This window comes from Scyliorhinus torazame, chromosome 5, assembly GCF_047496885.1.
Source record: "Scyliorhinus torazame isolate Kashiwa2021f chromosome 5, sScyTor2.1, whole genome shotgun sequence".
NCBI lineage: Eukaryota > Metazoa > Chordata > Chondrichthyes > Carcharhiniformes > Scyliorhinidae > Scyliorhinus > Scyliorhinus torazame.
In genome coordinates this window covers 153,928,729-153,948,877 of record NC_092711.1, presented here as the reverse complement: position 1 = coordinate 153,948,877, position 20,149 = coordinate 153,928,729, and the positions used below count along the sequence as shown (strand labels likewise).

General features: G+C 44.7%; 1 protein-coding gene across 2 annotated transcripts in view; it reads left to right on the top strand.

Moving 5' to 3' along the window:
• LOC140420126 (uncharacterized) overlaps window positions 1-20,149 on the top strand; it is a 39,880-nt gene that overhangs the window by 3,349 nt on the left and 16,382 nt on the right. The window contains exon 2 of one of the 2 annotated variants that reach the window (XM_072504146.1): window positions 3,120-6,987. The exons of the other annotated variant lie outside the window; for it this stretch is intronic. Within the exon in view, the coding sequence (XP_072360247.1) occupies window positions 3,468-4,418 (951 nt within the window). The 5' untranslated portion in view covers window positions 3,120-3,467 and the 3' untranslated portion in view covers window positions 4,419-6,987. Of the gene's footprint in view, window positions 1-3,119; window positions 6,988-20,149 lie in introns of those variants that run through there. 2 annotated transcript variants of the gene reach the window in all.

The following is a 20,149-nucleotide window of genomic DNA, read 5'->3' as shown; positions in this document are numbered from 1 at the left end:
CGGCAAAAGGCTCGCAGAGACAGGGAAGAGAGAGCGGTTAGGCAGCAACTGATCAACTCCATTCTGGAGGTTAACAGACGATACTCCGAGGCCCTGACCATAGAGCTTCTGCTGGAGAGGAAGAAGCTGCAAAAGAACTTTCACCTGCTGGCCACCAGGAAGGCAGTGCACCAACTCCGCCAGGCACGGGGGACCTTTTATGAGCACGGAGAGGGCTAGCCGCTTGCTGGTTCACCAGCTGAGAAAGAAGGCAGCCACGAGGGAAATAGCTCCGGTAAAGGATAACAGAGGCAGACTAGTTTAATAATAATCTTTATTATTGTCACAAGTAGGCTTACATTAACACTGCAATGAAGTTACTGTGAAAATCCCCAAGTCACCACACTCCGGTGCCTGTACGGGTACACTGAGGGAGAATTCAGAATGTCCAATTCACCCAACAGTATGCCTTTCGGGACTTGTGGGAGGAAACCGGAGCTCCCGGAGGAAACCCGTGCAGACACGGAGAGAGCGTGCAGACTCCACACAGACAGTGACCCAAACTGGGAATCGAACCTGGGACCCTGGCGCTGTGAAGCAAAATTGCTGACCACTGTGCTTCCGTGCTGCCCAACCATAGCCGTCCCGTAGCCCAACCAAAAAAGGTCAACCAAACATTCAAGGCCATCTACCGGGGACTGTACACCTCCGCCAACCCCTCCCCTCCCCCGGAGAGAGTTCGGAATCTTCTTGGGCTACAAACCCAACCTGGGCAAAAACAAAGATTTCCCGGTGAGGCAGAGAGGGGGAGGGGCAGAGCTGGAGGGCCTCCCAGTTAAAATAGCCCAAAACAAATCCCGCTACCTGGAGATCCAGGTTCCCCACGAGTGGACACGGATCCACAAGTGGAAGCTGACCAGTCTGGCGGAGGAAGTCAAAAACAACCCACAGAGATGGGATGGATTCCTGCTTTCCCTGGCGGGGAGGATGCAGACGATCAAGATGAACGTACTGCCCAGGTTCCTCTTCCTGTTTGGATCCTGACCGATCTACATCCCCAAGGCCTTTTTCCATTCAATAGATAAGGTGATTATGATGTTTGTGCGGAGGGGCAAGAATTCAAAAATCCCTAAAACAGTACTACAATGGAGAAGAAACATGGGAGGCCTGGCCCTCCCGAACTTGCAATACTATCACTGGGCAGCCACGGCCGAAAGAGTGAGGAGATGGGTAAAGGACCCAGACATGGAATGGGTGAGGATGGACGAGTCCTCATGTTCAGGAATGATCCTCCGGGCCCTCGTCACGGCAACACTCCCATCCCCGCCAGCACCAGTCCAGTGGTGGGAGCTACCCTGAGAACCTGGAACCAGATGTGGCAGCATTTCAGTCTGACCGATGTGTCCATCATGGCCCCCATCTGCTGCAACCATAGGTTTGTACCGACCATTCTCAACACCACCTTCAAGAGGTGGAGACAGGACGGGGGAACACTGATGGTTAGGGACTTTTACACGGGAAATAGACTAGCGACCTTAGAGGAGCTGACGGCGAGACTGGACCTACCAAACAGGGATGAGCTTCAGGTCAAAAACTTTCTCTGCAAGGAGACACCGGCATACACAGAAACCCTGAGAAGCACAATGCAAGAGGAGTTACTGGACGCAGACAGTCTGGGGAAGGGAAACTGTGGGACCTGAACGGACAACTCTTGATAAGGATGCGCTCCTTACTTGACAAAACCTAGGAAAAATGGGAGGAAGAGCGAGGGACGGAAATAGGGTGGGGACTCTGGAGTGAAGCACTGAACGGGATCAACTCCACCTTCTCCTATGCAAAGCCAAGCTTCATGCAGCTGAATGTTGTGCACAGAGCACACCTGACGAACCCGAATGAGCAGGTTCTTCCCGGAGATGGAGGACAAATGTGAATGGTGCCAGCGGGGCCCGGCAAACCATGCCCACATGTTCTGGGTATGTCCCAGACTTGTCGAATTCTGCACAGCCTATTTAAAGGCTGCAGACTGGCTGGCAGACCTATCGGGATTTCTCCACTTGGAGAAGATCAAGCTCACCGTCCGAGGGTCAGAGGATGGTTCCCACAAAGTGTGGAGACCATTCACCAACTTGTTCCAGGACCTGTTTGAAGCCAGCGGCCAGTGGAACACTGGGGAGGGAGGTGGACGTATGGGGGCCAACGGGATCACGGAGCAGGCAGGAAAGGGATATGGGGAGGGGCGGGGGGGGCAGAAACCAACTGACACAGAGACCAGAGAGCAGAGAACAAAAACACAAGAATAGGAAGCCCCAAGGGAAGGTTTAAAACAGGACAGGGAGTGCGCGGGGTGGAAGGGGGAGGCCCATCAATGGGGGGGGGGAAGGGAGGGCACCGTCCACTTGTAAATAACAGATAACTCCCATTGTACAGTGAAGGGCCCAGGAAAGGACCCAGAAACGACGAGTGAAGGGGGCGGAGGGGAGGGACGGGAGATGGGGGGACCGGCACAAAGGAAATTGACATGCACATTGTAATCGGCAGAGTTACCCTGACTGCTTGGAGAGTGTATAATAAGCATTGCCACAAGTCTGTTACTGGATGAAAAAGAGGTGAAAAAAAGCTACCCCATCCAATCCCGCCTCAATTTAAAGTGTTTTTCCTAATCCAGATGAGTTTCCTGGAATAAAGCGATGTCGACTTGCTCCTTTAGAAAGGAGAGAATCCTTTTCCTTCTGATCGGGTGATGGATGCCCTGTACATTCCCTGAGAAAATTTGCAGATTAACTGCCGCCATTAGTTAGGTGACAGAGAGACAGGAACAGATTTTCACACCACAATCGGGCATGCGCCATTACCCCCTCCTCCAACTCACTTTACACCAGAGGCACCAAAGTCTCCCCAAACTGCTCCTTTCACAGATAATAGCCCTGTCTGTACCAGAGTGGGATAAAGTCAACAACACATAAACCCTCCCATAATAACAAAAATACAAAAGAATCACCACCACAATAGATCCAAGGGGACATTCCTCAATAAGACTGAGGACCCGGAGGATTAACCCCACGGCCAGACTGTCGTTACCCTCAGAATACCTTCTCCAAAATGCGGAGCGGAAAAGTAACTTTTGTGAATTGTTTTTACAGAATATTAGAGGAGGAGGAATTACAGACAGAAATCTCAAACGTCACGTCTCGATCTGACTGAGTCTCTCAATTCCTTGGAACTGAATATCACCGGACAGTGAATCGAGAAGGAGAAATGTTTGTCTTTTCTGTCGGCTTCAAAACATCAGTGTGACTGGAAAAGCCCGAGACACGCGCACCCGAGTGAGAGTGTTCCAGAGCACTGACTGTGGAAAGAGCTTTAACCAGTTACACAGCCTGAAAAAACATCACACCATTCACAGTGGGGAGAGACCGTACACGTGTTCTGTGTGTGGACGAGGCTTCAACTGATCGACAAACCTGGAGAGACACGAGAAGACCCAAAACATGGAGAAACCGTGGAAATGTGGGGACTGTGGGAAGGGATTCAGGTTTCCATCTGTGCTGGAAGCTCATTGGCGCATTCACACTGGGGAGAGGCCATTCACCTGCTCTGTGTGTGAGAAGGGATTCATTCAGTTATCCGCCCTGCAGTCACACCAGCGAGCTCACACTGGGGAGAGGCCGTTCACTTGCCCTCAATGTGAAAAGGGATTCACTCAGTTATCCGACCTGCGGAAACATCAGCGACGTCACACTGGAGAGAGGCCGTTCACCTGCTCTCAGTGTGAGAAGGGATTCACTGAGTTATCCAACCTGCGGAGACACCAGCGAGTTCACACTGGGGAGAAGCCGTTCACCTGCTCTCAGTGTGGGAAGGGATTCACTCAGTTATCCCACCTGCGGATACATCAGCGACGTCACACTGGGGAGAGGCCGTTCACTTGCTCTCAGTGTGAAAAGGGATTCACTCAGTTATCCGACCTGCAGAAACATCTGCGACGTCACACTGGGGAGAGGCCGTTCACCTGCTCTCAGTGTGAGAAGGGATTCACTGAATTATCCAACCTGCGGAAACATCAGCGAGTTCACACTGGAGAGAGGCCGTTCACCTGCTCTCAGTGTGAGAAGGGATTCACTCAGTTATCCAACCTGCGGAAACATCAGCGAGTTCACACTGGGGAGAGGCCGTTCACCTGCTCTCAGTGTGAGAAGGGATTCACTCAATCATCCGACCTGCAGATACATCAGCGAATTCACACTGAGGAGAGGCCGTTCACCTGCTCTCAGTGTGAGAAGGGATTCACTACCTCATCGAGCCTGCAGAAACACCAGCAGGTTCACACTGGGGAGAGGCCGTTCACCTGTTCTCAGTGTGAGAAGGGATTCACTCGGTTATCCCACCTGCAGAGACACCAGCGAGTTCACACTGGGGAGAAGGCGTTAACCTGCTCTTAGTGAGAGAAGGGATTCAGATATCCATACACCCTGCAGGAACACTAGCGAGTTCACACCTGGAAGAGGCCATTCACCTGCTCTGAGCAGGGGAGACATTCAATGATCCGTCCCAACTCCGGAGACACTAGCAAGTTAATTCTGGGGAGAGACCATTCATCTGCTCTCAATATGGGGAGGGGTTTTGTGATTCATTGCACCAGTTGTGACGCCAACAAGTTCACAAATTACAGATGTTGGCTCCGTTGTTATTGTTTCTGCTCTCACTGACATCCAGGACAGCATTTTGTTCATTCTGACATCTGGTGAATGGTGATGATTGGAGGGTTTCTTTCTGCTGGACTGGCCGGTCTAACACCTCTGCCTCCGGTGGGCTGACCATTTTTGAGGCTAGTTGCGATTACCTGGTTCCAAGTTTGACGAGGAGCACAGAATGAAAAGGTGTTTGCAGGTTGTAAGATATTTAGTTCCCAAAGCAGCCACGTTGCCATGAAGATGGGCTATGGTGGTTACAGGGTTCTTTTGCCTAATTTATCTGGGTGTTTCTCGCAGAAGGAAACTGTCATGGTCTGAGGGGCAAGTTAGAATTTTCATAAAATTTACAGTGCAGAAGGAGGCCATTTGGCCCATCGAGTCTGCACCAGCTCTTGGAAAGAGCACCCTACCCAAGGTCAACACCTCCACCCTATCCCCATAACCCAGTAACCCCACCCAGCACTAAGGGCAATTTTGGACACTAAGGGCAATTTATCATGGCCAAACCACCTAACCTACACATCTTTGGATTGTGGGAGGAAATTGGAGCACCCGGAGGAAACCCATGCGCACACGGGGAGGATGTACAGACTCCACACAGACAGTGACCCAAGCCGGAATCGAACCTGGGATCCTGGAGCTGTGAAGCAATTGTGCTATCCACAATGCTACCGTGCTGCCCACTGTTGTCTGGTAGATTGGGTAATTACAATAAATATATCACTGAAAGTGGCAACGCAGGTGGATAAGGAGCTAAGAATGCAGACGGCATGCTTGTCTTCGTTGGTCGGGGTATTGAGTATAAAAATTGGCAAGTCATGCTGCAGCTGTACAGAACCTTAGTTAGGCCACACGTGGAATATTGCCTCCAATTCTGGTCACCACATTACCAAAAGGATGTGGAGGCTTTGGAGAGAGTACAGAGGAGGTTTACCAGGATATTGCCTGGCCTGGAGGGTATTAGCTATGGGGAGAGGTTGGATAAACTCAGATTGTTTTCACTGAGCGACAGAGTTGAGGAATGACCTGATAAAAGTTTACAAAATTGACTGGCACGGACAGAGTGGATAGTCAGAAGCTTTTTCCCAGGTTGGAAAAGTCAATTACCAGGTGACAGGTTTAAAGTGCGAGGGGCAAAGTTTAGAGATGTGTGAGGGAGGTTTTTTACACAGAGGGTGGTCAGTGCCTGGAACACGCTGCTGGAGGAGGTCGTGGAAGCAGGTACGATAGTGACGTTTAAGAGGCATCTTGATGAATACATGAATAGGATAGGAATAAACGGATACAGACCCTAGAAGCACAGAAGGTTTTAGTTTAGTCAGACATCATGATCCCAGCAGGCTTGGTGGGCCGAAGGGCCTGTTCCTGTGCTGTACTGTCCTCTGTTCTTTGTTGTTCTTTGTATGACGATAGACAATAGACAGGCAACCACTCACATTTTATTTACATAAAATATAGATTCCTTTAAGAAGCAAAACATAAACAGCAAAATGAAGCGATTGTGGCTAACCGGAAAAGTTAGATTCTATTCGATCAATGGAGGAGATTCAAAGTGGCTAAAATATTAATGAGCCTGAGGATTGGGAATTTGGTTCAGAATTCAGCAAAGGACCGAGAAACTGATAAAGAGAAAATAGAATATGCGAACAAACTGGTGAGAAAGATAAAAAACAACTGGAAAATCTGCTATCGGAATGTGAACTGTTGCTCTTTTTAACCTTAGTCTACTGGCTCTGATTACGTCACCCTTGCTCATGAGTCGCCAGGTATCTTTATGATACCACCACGTGGTTCAAGTTCAGGTTATGATTAATAATACAGCACACCGCTTAGTAAGGATTAAAACAACGGTCATTTATTATATACAACAAGCAATATTAATACCCTAATACTACTTTCTATATAATAAACCTATCACTACTGGCCAATACTTAACTTAGGAAGAGCCCACCAGGTCAGGGAAACGAATGGCTTGTCCAATCAGATCTGGCCCGCGGGATTCAAAAGGCTGCTACAGGTCGCTGGCTAGGTGTCTCTACCAGATAGCGATCGCTGGATTCAAACTTACTGTTGCCGGTTGCTGTTCTTGCGAAGGTCTCAAGCAGGCGAAGAGGAGAGAGAGAGAGATCTGAACTTGGACCTTCACTTTTATAGGGCCCAGGGGCTTCCCGCCTCCCGGGGCGGCCCTTGACCCCGAGTCCCAAGTGATTGGATTCTGTTTCCAATCTCTGTGGTCGATGTGTCCAATGGTGAGGCGATTCCTCGATCGGGGGGGTGGTCGCTCACCTGTCTTTGTTTCGGCCACTGCAGGCGCCGACAGGTCTGGCCCGGTATTCAATTGCTAACATGTTGCAATTGTTCCCGGGGATAGCTGATTTAACTGTGGATGTCTGAATAGATTAGCCTCAAACAGTCCTGAATGCTACTGCGAATACCTGGGTTGATGGGCTGTTGATAGCCCTGTGTGTCGATCTGGGCTACCTTCCCAGAGCCGAATCTGCAAAACTGTCTGCAGCTGCCTGCTTGTGTCTTCTTGGCTGCTTTTCCCAGCAGTCTTTCGCGTTAGCCGTTTTAAACTGGGTTTTGGCCAGATTAATCGGAATGCAGCCATTTTACATGGCTACAGAACAGGAAAAGATTAGCAAAGACCAATATGGGTCCATTCCAGGCAGAGACAGGAGAGTTTCTAATGGGGAATAAGGAAATGGCAGAGAAACTAAACAATGTGTGTTTGTCTTCACGGAGGAAGATACAGAAATCGTTCCAAAAACACGAGAGAACCAAGGGACCAGTGAGCACGAGGGAATGAAAGAGATTAGTATCAGTGAAAAAATAGTACTGGAGAAATTAATGGGATTGAGGTTAATAAATCCCCAAAAGCTGATGCTCTACATCCCAGAGTGTTGAAAGAGGCGGCTGTAGAGATAGTGGATACATTGGTGATCATCTTTCAAAATTCTATAGATTCTGGAATGGTTCCTGCAGATTGGAAGGTGGTAAATGTAACCCCAATATTTAAGGAGGGTGAGAGAAAACGGGGAACCACAGATCCATCAGCCTGACATCAGGAGGAGGGAAAATGCTACAATCTATTATAAAGGATGTGATTAAAACGAATTAGGAGCAGGAGTAGGCCACTCGGCCCCTCGAGCCTGCTCCACCATTCAATAAGTTCACGGCTGATCTGATTGAAACCTCAACTCCACAGAGGCCCCTTAGAAAGTAAATCTGAGGAGAGGGTAATAATATTCTTTATTATTATCTTTATTATTGTTACAAATAGGCTTACATTAACACTGCAATGAAGTTACTGTGAAAATCCGCCAGTCCCCACACTACAGCACCTGTTCAGGTACACAGAGGGAGAATTCAGAATGTCCAATTCACCTAACAAGCACGTCTTTTGGGACTTGTGGGAGGAAAGCCACGCAGTTTTGGGAGAACATGGAGACTCCGCACAGACAGTGACCCAAGCCAGAAATTGAACCCGGGCCTCTGGAGCTGTGAAGCAACAGTGCTAACCACCATGTGCCTCCATGCCGCTGTGTCAGTTATGAGGAACAAGGAAATGGCAGAGGAGTTAAACAGATTTTTTTGCATCAGTCTTTATGGTGGAAGATACTTTGACTGTCCCATTAATACTAAAGAATACGAATGGAGCAATTAAATGCCATCACTGGAGAAGTTGTTTTGGACAAACTAATGGGGATAAGATAAGTCCCCTGGATGGCTGCATCCAAGGATCCTAAAAGAAATGGCTACAGAGATAGTGGATGCATTGATTGTAATTTTCAAAAAATCCTTGGATTCTGGAGAAGTACCAGAGGATTGGAAAACTGCCAATGTGACAACCCCCGATTCAGAATGGGAGGGAGGAAAAAAACGAGACACTATAGGATGATTAACCTAACATTTATTGTTGAAAAAAATGTTGGAATCAATTATTAGTAAGTAATAGGAGCACATTGAGAAAATCATAATCTAATCAAGCAGAGTCAGCATGGCTTTGTGAAAGGGAAACCGTGTCTGACTAATTTATCAGAGTGTTTCGAGGAAGTCTCAACCAGAGTGGATAGAGGGGGACCAGTAGATGTGTTGTATTTAAACTTCCAGAAGGCCTTTGACAAGGTATCTCACAAAACGTTGTCATGCGATAAGAACCCATGGTGTTGGCATGGATAGAGAATTGGTTAATGAGCAGGAAATAGCGAGTGGGGATAAGGGATTCTTTTTCAGGTTGGTGACCTGTAACCAGTGGGGTTCCACAGGGATCAGTCCTGGGACCGCAACTATGTACAATTTATATTAATGACTTGGAGGAAGGAAGCGAACGTACTGTGGCCAAATTTGAAGACAACACAAAAATAGGTGGAAAGGCAAGTTGCGAGGGGGGTACAAACAGTTTGCAAATAGCTATTGAGAGGTTAAGCAAGTGGACAAAAAGTTGCTACATGGAGCATAATGTGGGAAATTGTGAAGTTCATTTTGGAAGAGAGAACAAAAGAACAGTATTATTTAAATGGAGAAAAACTGCAGAAAGCTGCAACACAAAGGGACTTGGGGGAACTTGTGCACGAAACACAGAAAGCTAGCAGACAGGTGCAGCAGGTAATCAGGAAGGCTAATGGAATGTTGGCCCTGATTCCAAGGGGGTTGGAGTATAAGAGTCGGGAAGTCTTGCTGCAGCTGTACACGGTGCTGGTGAGACCACATCTGGAGAACTGAGAGCAGTTTTGATCCCCTTATGTTAGGAAATTTTTCATTGGAGGCTGTTTAGAGAAGGTTCACTAGAATGATCCCAGGTATGGAGGGATTGTCTTAGGAGCAAAGGTTAAATAGGTTGGGACTCTACTCATTGGAATTTAGAACAATGAGAGGTGATCTCATTGAAACATACAGGATTCTGAAGGGGCTTCACAGGGTAAATGCTCAGAGGATGTTTCCCCTCGTGGGAGAGTCTAGGATCAGAGAGCATCGTCTCAGAATAAAGAGGAGCCAAATTAAGACTGAGATGAGGAGGAAAGTCTTCTGAGAGTCTTTGGAACTAAGTTGTGGGGACAGAGTCCTTGTGTATATTTAAGGCTGAGATAGATTCTTGATAAGTGAGGTAACCAAGAATTACAGGGAAAGTGTGAAATGTCAGATCAGCTGTGATCCTATTGAAAGATGGGCCAGGCTGGAAGGGCTGAATGGCTTACTCCTGTTCCTATTCCGTCTGGTCTCAGTATGGTCTTATTCCCGCCTACCCACCCGATAATCTTTCACCCCCTTGCTTTTCAAGAATCTATCCAGCCTGCCTTCAAAATATTCAAAGACTTTGTTTCCACTGCCCTTTGAGGAAGAGAGTTCCAAAGATTCCCAACCCTCTGCCTTAAATGGGCAAGTTGTTACTTTTAAAGTGACTCCAATTTCTAGATCCTCCCACAAGAGGAAACATCCTTTCCACATCCACCCTGTCAAGGCCCCTCAGGATCTTACACGGTCCAATCAAGTCCCCTAAACTCCATTGGTCACAAGCCCAGCCTGTCCAATCATTCCTCATAAGACCAGCCTCCAATTCCAGGTATGAGTCCAGTAAACCTTCTCTGAACTGCTTCCAACACATTTACATCATTCCTTAAATGAGAGCAATACTGTACACAGTGTTCCAGATGTGGTCTCACCAATATCCTGTATAACTGAAGCATAACCTCCCTACTTTTGTATTCCATTCCCCTCACAATAAACAATAACATTCTATTAGCTTTCCTAATTACTTGCTGTACCTGTATACTCGCCTTTTGTTATTCCTGCTCTTGGACACCCAGATTCCTCTGAATCTCAGAGCTCTGCAATCTCTCACCATTTAGATAATAAGATTTTTTATTCTTCCTGCCAGAGTGGACAATTACACATTTTCCCTCATTATTCTCAATTTGCCAGATTTTATCGCGCTCATTTAACATAAACCTTTTTAACCTCCACCATTCAGTATTATCATCCACTTCAATGCCTTTCCACCCCCCCCCCCCCCCCCCCTCCCACACACACACTATTCCTGTGTGTTATTGCATCTTTACAAATACATGAATAGGATGGGAATAGAGGGATATGGACCCCGGAAGTATAGAAGACTTTAGTTTAGACGGGCACCATGGTCGGCGCAGGCTGGGAGGGCCGAAGAGCCTGTTCCTGTGCTGTACTTTTCTTTGTTCTTTGCTATTTAGAAATCTGTCAGACTCAGCTTTAAACACACTCAATGAGTGAGCTCCCACAGCCCTCTGGGGTAGAGAATTCCAAAGATCCACAAATTGTAGATTTCTTTCGATCAAATGATTGCCCTGTTCTATTCCCGTATCCCTGTCAGTTTATTTCCCTCAAAAGCCCATCCAATTTCCTTTTGGAAACATTTCATCATCTCAGCTTCTACCCCCTTCGTAGGAAATGGGTTTCAGATATTTCCCAAATACTGCCAAACTCTCGTTCAAGTCTAAGATTTTCTTCAAAAGTAAACGAGAACCAGAGAGCAAAGAAGGAGGCCATTCAACCTTCCATTCCCATGTTAGCTCTTCGAATGAACAATCGATTTGGTCCCTTCACCCTGCAAGTTTATTTTCCCACAGAATCTGTTCAGTTCCCTTTTGAAAGCTGCAGTTGAATTTACTTCCTGCACCATTGTCAGGCAGTGAATCCCAAATCACAACAACTCGTTCTGTTTTAAATACTTTCACGATACGCTGTGTTTGGAGTTTCACAGGGGATTTGAAATGGAGTGAAAGATATGGTTGTTACATAAAATGAAGTCTGAGTCTTTACTGATGATTTTCGTAAGTGGACCGAGTGTGATATATCCAAGTTTGGGGACTAGTTCTAAAAAAAATTACATTTATTTGAGCGGCATAGTAGTTAGCACTGTTGCCTCACAGTACCAGAGGCCCATGTTCAATTCTGGCCATGGTCACTGTCTGTGTGGAGTTTGTACGTCCTCCTGTGTCTGTGTGAGTTTCCTCCGAGTGCTCTGGTTTCCTCCCACAGTCCTAAGATGTATGGGTTAGGTGGATTAGCCCTGATAAATTGCCCCCCAGTGTCCAGGGATGTGCAGGTTAGGTTATGGATGAGTGGATATGGGTAGAGTGCTCTTTTGAAGGGTTGGTGCCGACTCGATGGGCTGAATGGCCTCCTTCTGCACTCAAGGGATTCTATATCTCTTTCTATAACACCTTTCATGACCACACAATCCCCTAAAGCTTTTGCTTTGAAGTACTTTTGAAGTGTAGTCACTATTGTAATGTCGGAAATTCTGGATATGCCTCATTAATAATATTTCATTTTAAAAATCAATCACTCGTCAATTTTCACTGTTATAAGTAGCAAGGTTAAGGAAACCATGTTAAACTCTAAAATGTGACTGGACCTTTATTTTAAAAATTCATTCTGTATAAACCAAAGCTGAATGAGGCAAAATTGTTTCAAGTAACAAATTGTTCCAGAATTTTGTAAAGTTACAGAAGATCATATATTGCCAAAGTCTGGTTCAAGTCGAAGACTCAATGTTCAATCCAATCCAGGTTAATAAGAAAGAAAGGTATTGTCTTTCACAAAACTGTCTTTTTCAACTAGTGGATATTGTATTAACCAAATGTATTAATTAAAGATTTCTGTATTAATTAGCGACCTGTCAGTAACAGATGATTGAATAAGTATTGAGCATTAATTGAGTTACAATTAATGAATCAATAATGAATCAGTAGTTATAGTGAAAAACTGAGTTTTATTTGCTGTAAAAATGTAAAAGCTTAATTGCTGTGTATGTAAAGAATGTGCAATGAGGATAAATGTACTGGCAAGAAATTTACCCGTTAAAACTCCCACCCGTTGTCTCCCCTCTCACTCATTTTCCCTGAAGTTCACCAATGTGACATGAAAAGGGGTGGCACGGTCATAATAGAAACCCCAGTATAAATAAGATGGATTTGATTGGCAAATGTTGAAGTCTTGGTTTAGAGCCACAAGTATTGACTTCCCATTTGAGCTTCGGGCACCTTTCTGTGTCTATTGCTCGTCTCAATGACAGGCAGGAGACTGAGCTGGGGACTAAATTTAGCTGAGAATAATGGGGCCTGTGCCTCAGTTGGGAAACTGCCATGGACGTCGCACTAATAGAGAGACAGGAAGGTGCTGGAGGACTGACTGGGAAATGGGCCTCCAACCAATTGTTATATCGGTCACTCTGAGCTAAAGAGAAACCCGTCTCTTTAAATACATAAATAGGGAAGAGGCTGCAATGAAATCTGTCCCTTTTAACCTGCACAAAAGCAGGAGGCTCAGATTCACAGGCTGCAGTAGGAGTCCATTCAGCCCATCGTGCCCCTGCTGTCTCTCTGAAAGACACTCGGACTCATCCAACTGCTCTGCTCTTTCCCCACAGCCCTGCAAATTCTTCCCTTTCAAGTATTTACACTTCGGAAAGATACTATTGAATCTGTTTACAGGCCGATCAGAACAACTCACTGTGTCAAAAAATAAAATAAAATCTCATCTCCCCCTCTGGCTCCTTTGCCAATTACCTTGGAAGGACTCACTTTCTGTTAAAGAGCCTGTCAACCTCTCACCCACTTTCCCTAAAGTACATCAATCTAATCATGAAAAGTGAAGAAAAATCAAATATTTTTACTGATAAACGCTCATTAATGAAACCGAACATGGTTAAAATAAAACAGAAAATGACTTAAGGATCAAAGACAACCAGAGTAAAAGGATGTTCACAATGATCTGGACCCAAATTAATTAATCTGGAGCCTGTTCCTTGCCCTCTTTGTGGAACAGCTCCACTCAGTCCACAAGCATGACCCTGACATTCCGCTTTCTGCCATTAGAATTCACCACCTTGCTCTCAGGCTCACATTTCTGTCCTCGGCCTGCTGCAATGTTCCGGAGAAGCCCAACACAAGCTGGACAAACAGCCCCTAAGCACAGTGGGCTAAGCAGCTGGAATGTAATGCAGAACAAGACAGCAGCGTGGGTTCAATTCCCATACCAGCCTCCCCAAAAAGGCGCCGGGATGTGGCGACTAGGGGCTTTTCACAGTAACTTCTCTGAAGCCTAACTTGTGACAATAAGCTATTATTATTTTCCGATGAGGTACTTTACAGCCTTCTGGACTCAACATAGAAAGAGCAAGATGGTGGTGCAGTGGTTAGCACTGCTGCCTCATGGCACTGAGGCCCCGAGTTCGACCCCGGCACTGGGTCACTGTCTGTGTGGCGCCTGCACATTCTCCCCATGTCTGCATGGGTCTCACCCCCACAACCCAAAAGGATTGGCCACGCTAAATTGGCCCTTAACTGGAAAAAAGCAATTGGATACTCTAAATTTAGAAAAAAATAGAATACAAGAGCAGGGATGTACTGGACCCCATTTGGAATATTGTGAGCAGTTTTGGGCTCCGTATCTAAGGACGAATGTGCTGGCCTCAGAGAGGATGCAGAGGAGGTTCACAAGAATGATCCCTGGAATGAAGGACATATGAGGAGCGTTGAGGACTCTAGGTCTGTACTTGATGCAGTTTAGAAGGATAAGGGGGGGATCTCATCGAAACTTACTGAGACACTGTTATTACTGCATTATTAACCAATTATTACTGAATCATATAATCAACTTCAATTATTACTGAATTGTTATTGTGCTTTATAATCACTTTTTGAATAAGACACTTTCAGAATGCTTGTAATGCTTGCAAAGCTATGCCCGCTCTATTGTTGAAGGCTGTTCTCAACCATTAAAGGCAATGTGAATGAGTTCCTCTCCATGCTTACTTCTATCCTGTCACATTTCTTTCTTCGATTCATTATTTTGATTCATCTTATTAATCTTTAGAAGAATCAAAAGAGGAGACTGATAGAAATCAGTGTTTTGTTCCCTGTGTGGTAGGTAACATGTGCTACTCAATCCTTGTTTAGTGATGAGGTATTCTGAATCCCGATGAAGAAGATTCAAACTCTTCCAGTAATAACAAAAGGTTTATTGAGTGACTACAACAATATTTACATGAGTTCTTTACTTTAACTTTGATACTAGTGATAAGGTTAACAAGATCTAATTATGGTACCTATACGTAACTCCACTGGCCAGTTAAACTAGTCTGCTGTTGCTATGATCACAGTACACCCAAGAGAGAGAGAGAGCCCCAATGTGGCTCCCTTTTATACCCCTGTTGGTCCGGTCCTCTAGTGATCATGTGGTGCTACTGATGACACATTAACCCCTTGTGTACATGCACACATAGAGATCACCACATCCCCCTTTTTTTCGTGTTACGTATTTTCTGTATGTTGTAAAGAAAATTGAACAAAACATAATGGATGCAGCTTGCAAAAGCATAACAGAAAATCAATGAGTTAGTCCATCAAATGTTAATACATTTAGTCTCAAGTTTTTTTTTTTTGCTTGCGTAAAATAGGTAGACAAATGACGTTATGTACAAGTTATGATGATATTGACGATTATACAAAGCCAATTAATATTTATGAGTCCAGTCTTAATTTTAAAAAATTGGTGAATCCATACTTTGAGTTTGTTCGGTCAAGTTGCTTTCATCTTCTGTTGTTGAAGTTGTGATGTTAATGTTGTTATTTCTTTGTGAATGTCATCAGTGTTCCTATGTTTAAGTAACCAAGAAGTCATCAATGAGGTATTTGAATGGTCGAATCATTTTGTTGTCTGATTTATGCTTTTCTTTCTATGCTTGTAGCAATTCTGTGTTACATCTTTGTTGTCTGACCTGGACTTTTTCTTGTGTTTGTGGTATTGATTCTGTATGGCAACTTTCTTGAAGGCTGGTTTGCTTGTTTGTTGTGGAGCAAATGTGAATTTGTGAGATTTGTTGCCATGGCATGTTTGTACTCTTGCCATTGTTTTGCAGTGTGCTGTGGCATTGTCCTTCATGTGCAGAGTTGTACCATGTTGTACAGGTCATTGTTTCATTGTTGTCGTTCTTGTTGTTTTCGTCATGCTTGTTGTTTCTGTTCTTGTTGTTTTTCTCGCCGTGCTCGTTTCTTTTTTTGTTGTGCTTCTTGTTGTGTTTGTTGTTCTTGTAGTTTTTGTTCTTGTGCTTGTAGTTTTTGATGTTGCTATCGTTGTTCTTGTTTCCGCTGTGCTTCTTGCGGTTGTTGTTCCTGTTGCGCTCGATGAGTGTTCCGTGTGGATGACGTGAGTCATTGTCACAGTTATTGGTGTCAGTGTCCTTTGTGGCATCTGTTACATTGAGCGTTTCTTCTTGAGAATTGTGGGAATGATCTGATGTTGGTGACATCAGTCATTTGTGGTGGATTTGATTCCTCTTCTTTGTTTCCTTGGTACTCCTCTTCTAGAGTCATTTCTGGTTGACTTGAATTATCTGCGATCTCTTTGTGCTCCTCTTCTGGAGTTATTTCTGGTTCATTTGAATCATCTTTGGTTTCTTGGTGCTCCTCTTCTGGAGTCAAAATCTTCAAGATTTCTATTAACGTGGTCACTCTGGACTCTTGGTGCTCCTCTTTTGTAGTCAAAATCTTCACAATTTCATTTGACGTGGTCTCTCTGGACTCATGAGTAGCTGTCCTCTAATTATTGAGTGCTTCAGTGCAGACGAACTGAGATGTGTCTGTCTCGCTGTGATCCTGCACATCCTGTATGGGAATTGTGATTTCTTGATTTCTTCATCTCACATACAGTGGGTAGATATTCAGTGTCTTCTTGTTGGTTAAATGAGCTGGGTAGACTTTCATAGTCTTCTTCTCGTGGCTCAAATAAGCTGGATAGATTTTATGGTCTTGTTTATGCATGGCGTTCGCTATGGAGTGTTTGCTTGCTTCCATTTTTTGAGTTTGTCACCGAGCTGTCTGTGGAGGCTTGCGTCGCTCTCTCTCTGTGGAGTCTTTCATCGCTCTCTCTGTGGAGTCCTTCATCGCTCTCTGTGGAGTCGTGCAGTGTTCTCGCTGTAAAGTCAATCTGTGCTCTCTCAATGCAGTCGTTCTGTGCTCTCTGTGGGGCGTCGTCTTCGTCTTGGGTATTGCTGTCATCCAATGTATTGACGATCTGCCATGGCACCATGGTATTGGATTCATCTACCATGAGAAGAGTCGTGTTGAGCTTTTCAACCGAGCTTTTCAACCGTGTTGCTGATGCTGTAATCAGGATCTCCGAATAATTCAGCCATGTCTGAGAAGTATTGTGTGCATCGTTCGATAGACAAATCATCCCTTTTTGTTCGGAGTTGTTATCGTTCTCTTCATGTTCAATGAACAAATCATCTTCTTTGGTTTCGGATTTTTCATTGTGCTCTTCACTTTGGGTGGTGCAGACTGCTTGTTCCAGGGTGTTGTGAAAGTTATCAACTGCTGGTGTAAGTTCGGGCATTGTTCTGTCTTTTGAGGTAAGAAAATTGGGTTTGGCAGCTTTAAATTTCTTTTTGGTCATTTTCGTGCATTTCCCTTTTAAATGGACGTGGTCCTGGTCCTCTGACATCATGACGCTTGTGAAGTCATGCGTATGACTCAAGCGCACATGCGCAATTCGAGGTTCCTTTACTGTGCTCTCTTTGCACAACTGTGCATGTGCGGCTCCTTTCACAAGATGGCTGCCGCTCAGAACAGTCTTTTGTTTCAATCCTGCCTTGCCTCGTGGTAAGTTTTGGCGCCGTTTTTTCCGATTTTCTTTTCTCGACACTGACTCTGTGTTTGTAAAGACTGACAGTATTGATTTTGTTTTTGTTCATAAGCAAGGCATTTTTGTATAGCAGTTTCTAGAGTTAGATGCTTATTTTGTGATAGTTCTTCCCTCAAATTTTTATCAGATAGTCCAGAACTTAATTGATGCATTATCATAGTGTTTCTGAAATCAGCATAATCACAGCCTTGTGGTATTAACTTGAGATTTGTAATAAAATCAGTGATGGGCCCTCCGTTTCTCTGGAATTTATGACAATTGTTAAATCTTTCCCGCATCTCACCAGAGTGACTCTTACAGTGTTCATCAAATTTTTTGAGTATTACTTCTATTTTGGTGTCATCTTCACCTTCTAAGTAATTAAAGCAATTATAGATTTTTCTAGCTTCATGCCCTCCTATTGAGAGTAGTAGTGCTATTTTCGTTGCACTAGAGACCATGCTTAAACCATTAGCTGCGATAAATATTTGGAAAACCTGTTCAAATCTTTTCCAGTCATAACTTAAATTACCGGTTGTTTCCAGCTGCTCTAGAAGTCCAATGAGTCCCATAGTTAGTTGTCGAGGATTCATTTGCTGCAAAGTCTTTCACAGTCTTCTCTTTTTGTCTAACCTTGACGAATGTGATATAAAATAATTGTTTTAGAGATATTAGTTACTGTAATGTAGAGATAGGCCAGTCTTATTCTGGTGAGTTCACAGACAAAGGATTTCAGAACGCATGGCAAAGCAAGGAGGAGGTGTGTCCAGCTATGGAGGGGAAAAGGATGCTGGGTAATAGGGGGCCAGAGGAAGGGATTGGAAGTGAGCCAATTATGATGTATGGCCAGGTCAGGAGGGGTATAGGATGACCTATGGGAATCGTGTATGTGAAACTTGATGCCATTTGAATGTATCAGTAGAGACTTCTTTGTTCTACAGACTCACTCGATTCCGGAGGTACAGAAAGCAGGATGTGTTTTGTACCGCTGTGAACTGAGTCAGGCTTGCAAGTCAAATAAAATAACTAATGCTATACCTGCAAATCCATCTCGACTTTTGTTGAGGCCAGACAGACAGGTAAAGAAAATTTTGATTTGTCAACCTTATCTAACTAGTTCTGTTTGAGCCACTCGACTGGTACCATGTTTTGTTCCCTGTGTGGTAGGTAACATGTGCTACCCAATCCTTGTTTAGTGATGAGGTATTCTGAATCCCAATGAAGAAGGTTTGAACTCTTCCAGTAATAACAAAAGGTTTATTGAGTGACTACAACAATATTTACATGAGTTCTTTACTTTAACTTTGATACTAGTGATAAGGTTAACAAGATCTAACTATGGTAACTGTATGTAACTCCACTGGTCATCTAAACTAGTCTGCTGTTGCTATGATCACAGTGCACCCAAGAGAGAGAGAGAGAGCCCTAATGTGGCTGCCTTTTATACCCCTGTTGGTCCGGCCCTCTAGTGGTCATGTGGTGCTACTGATGACACATTAACCCCTTGTGTACATGCACACATAGAGATCACCACAATCAGATTTTCGGGTTAGCTATAGATGAGGCAGATAGGGGTTTTTAATAAGAAATCATTGGGAGTAATTGACTGAATCATATTAACCATGAGATTAAGAGAAGCTGACTAACTGGGAATTAATCAGATAAGACTTAAAATGTTCATATTTTTGCAAGTTGTGTAAACTGCTAGAGACTGCCAGGTCAAATCACAGAAAGACCCTTTGTGTTAAGACCCGGGTTCGATCCCCGGGTTACTCGTGTTGAGTTTGCACATTCTCCCCGTGTCTGCGTGGGTCTCACCCCCACAACCAAAAGATGTGCAGGTTTGGTGGATTGGCCATGCTAAATTGGAAATAAATAATTGGGTACTTTAAAATAAAAAAACACACATTACCCTTCCCTTTGCCTTTTGTTCCAGGATAACTTTTATCATTTAATCTCACCCACCCTCTAACCAATCCCTGACTTTCCCTTGTGTTCTACTTGACCCTGCCCCTTTCTCACCAGCATCAAGACCATCACATTTCTCCCTCTCTAGTTCTGAAGTAGAGTTACATTGGATGTGATTCATTAACTCAGTTTCAATTTCCACAGATGCTGCCAGACCTGCTGTGTTTTTCCAGTTCTTTCTGTGTTTATTTTAGATCTACCTGTAGTGGGGGGAAAAAAATCACTATTTACTATCCAGGATAAAATAAATGTCCATCATCTTTTGTCGATCATTTCAGTGGAAATGTGCTCTCCCAGGCTCAAAGAGCATCAGCCCACTGGAAGCAAAGTTGTGAGAACGGCCAGTCCAGCAGCAAGAAACCCTCCAACCCTCCTATTTCACCAAGTGTCAGAATGAACATGGTTCAGTCCTGGATATGATTAACAGCAGCAATAACAGCAGAATCCAACATCCATCATCACTTGTGAACTCGCTGGTGTATCCGCAGTGTGGATGATGTTCGAAACCTCTTTGCACAGTGAGAGCAGCTGAACGGTCTCTCCTCAGTGTGAATGCGCTGGTGGATCATCAGTACGTGAGAGCTTTTGAAACCCCTTCCACAGTCAGAGCATTTAAAGGGTCTCTCATTGGTGTGAGTGACATTGTGTCTGAGCAAGTTGGACGACTGAGTGAATCCCTTTCCACACACAGAGCAGGTGAAAGGCCTCTCCCTGGTGTGAACTCGCTGGTGTCTCTGCAGTGCAAATAAGTGAGTGAATCCCTTCCCACACACAGAACAGGTGAACGGCTTCTCCCCGGTGTGAACTCGCTGGTGTGTCTGCAGGGTGGATGACTGAATGAAACTCTT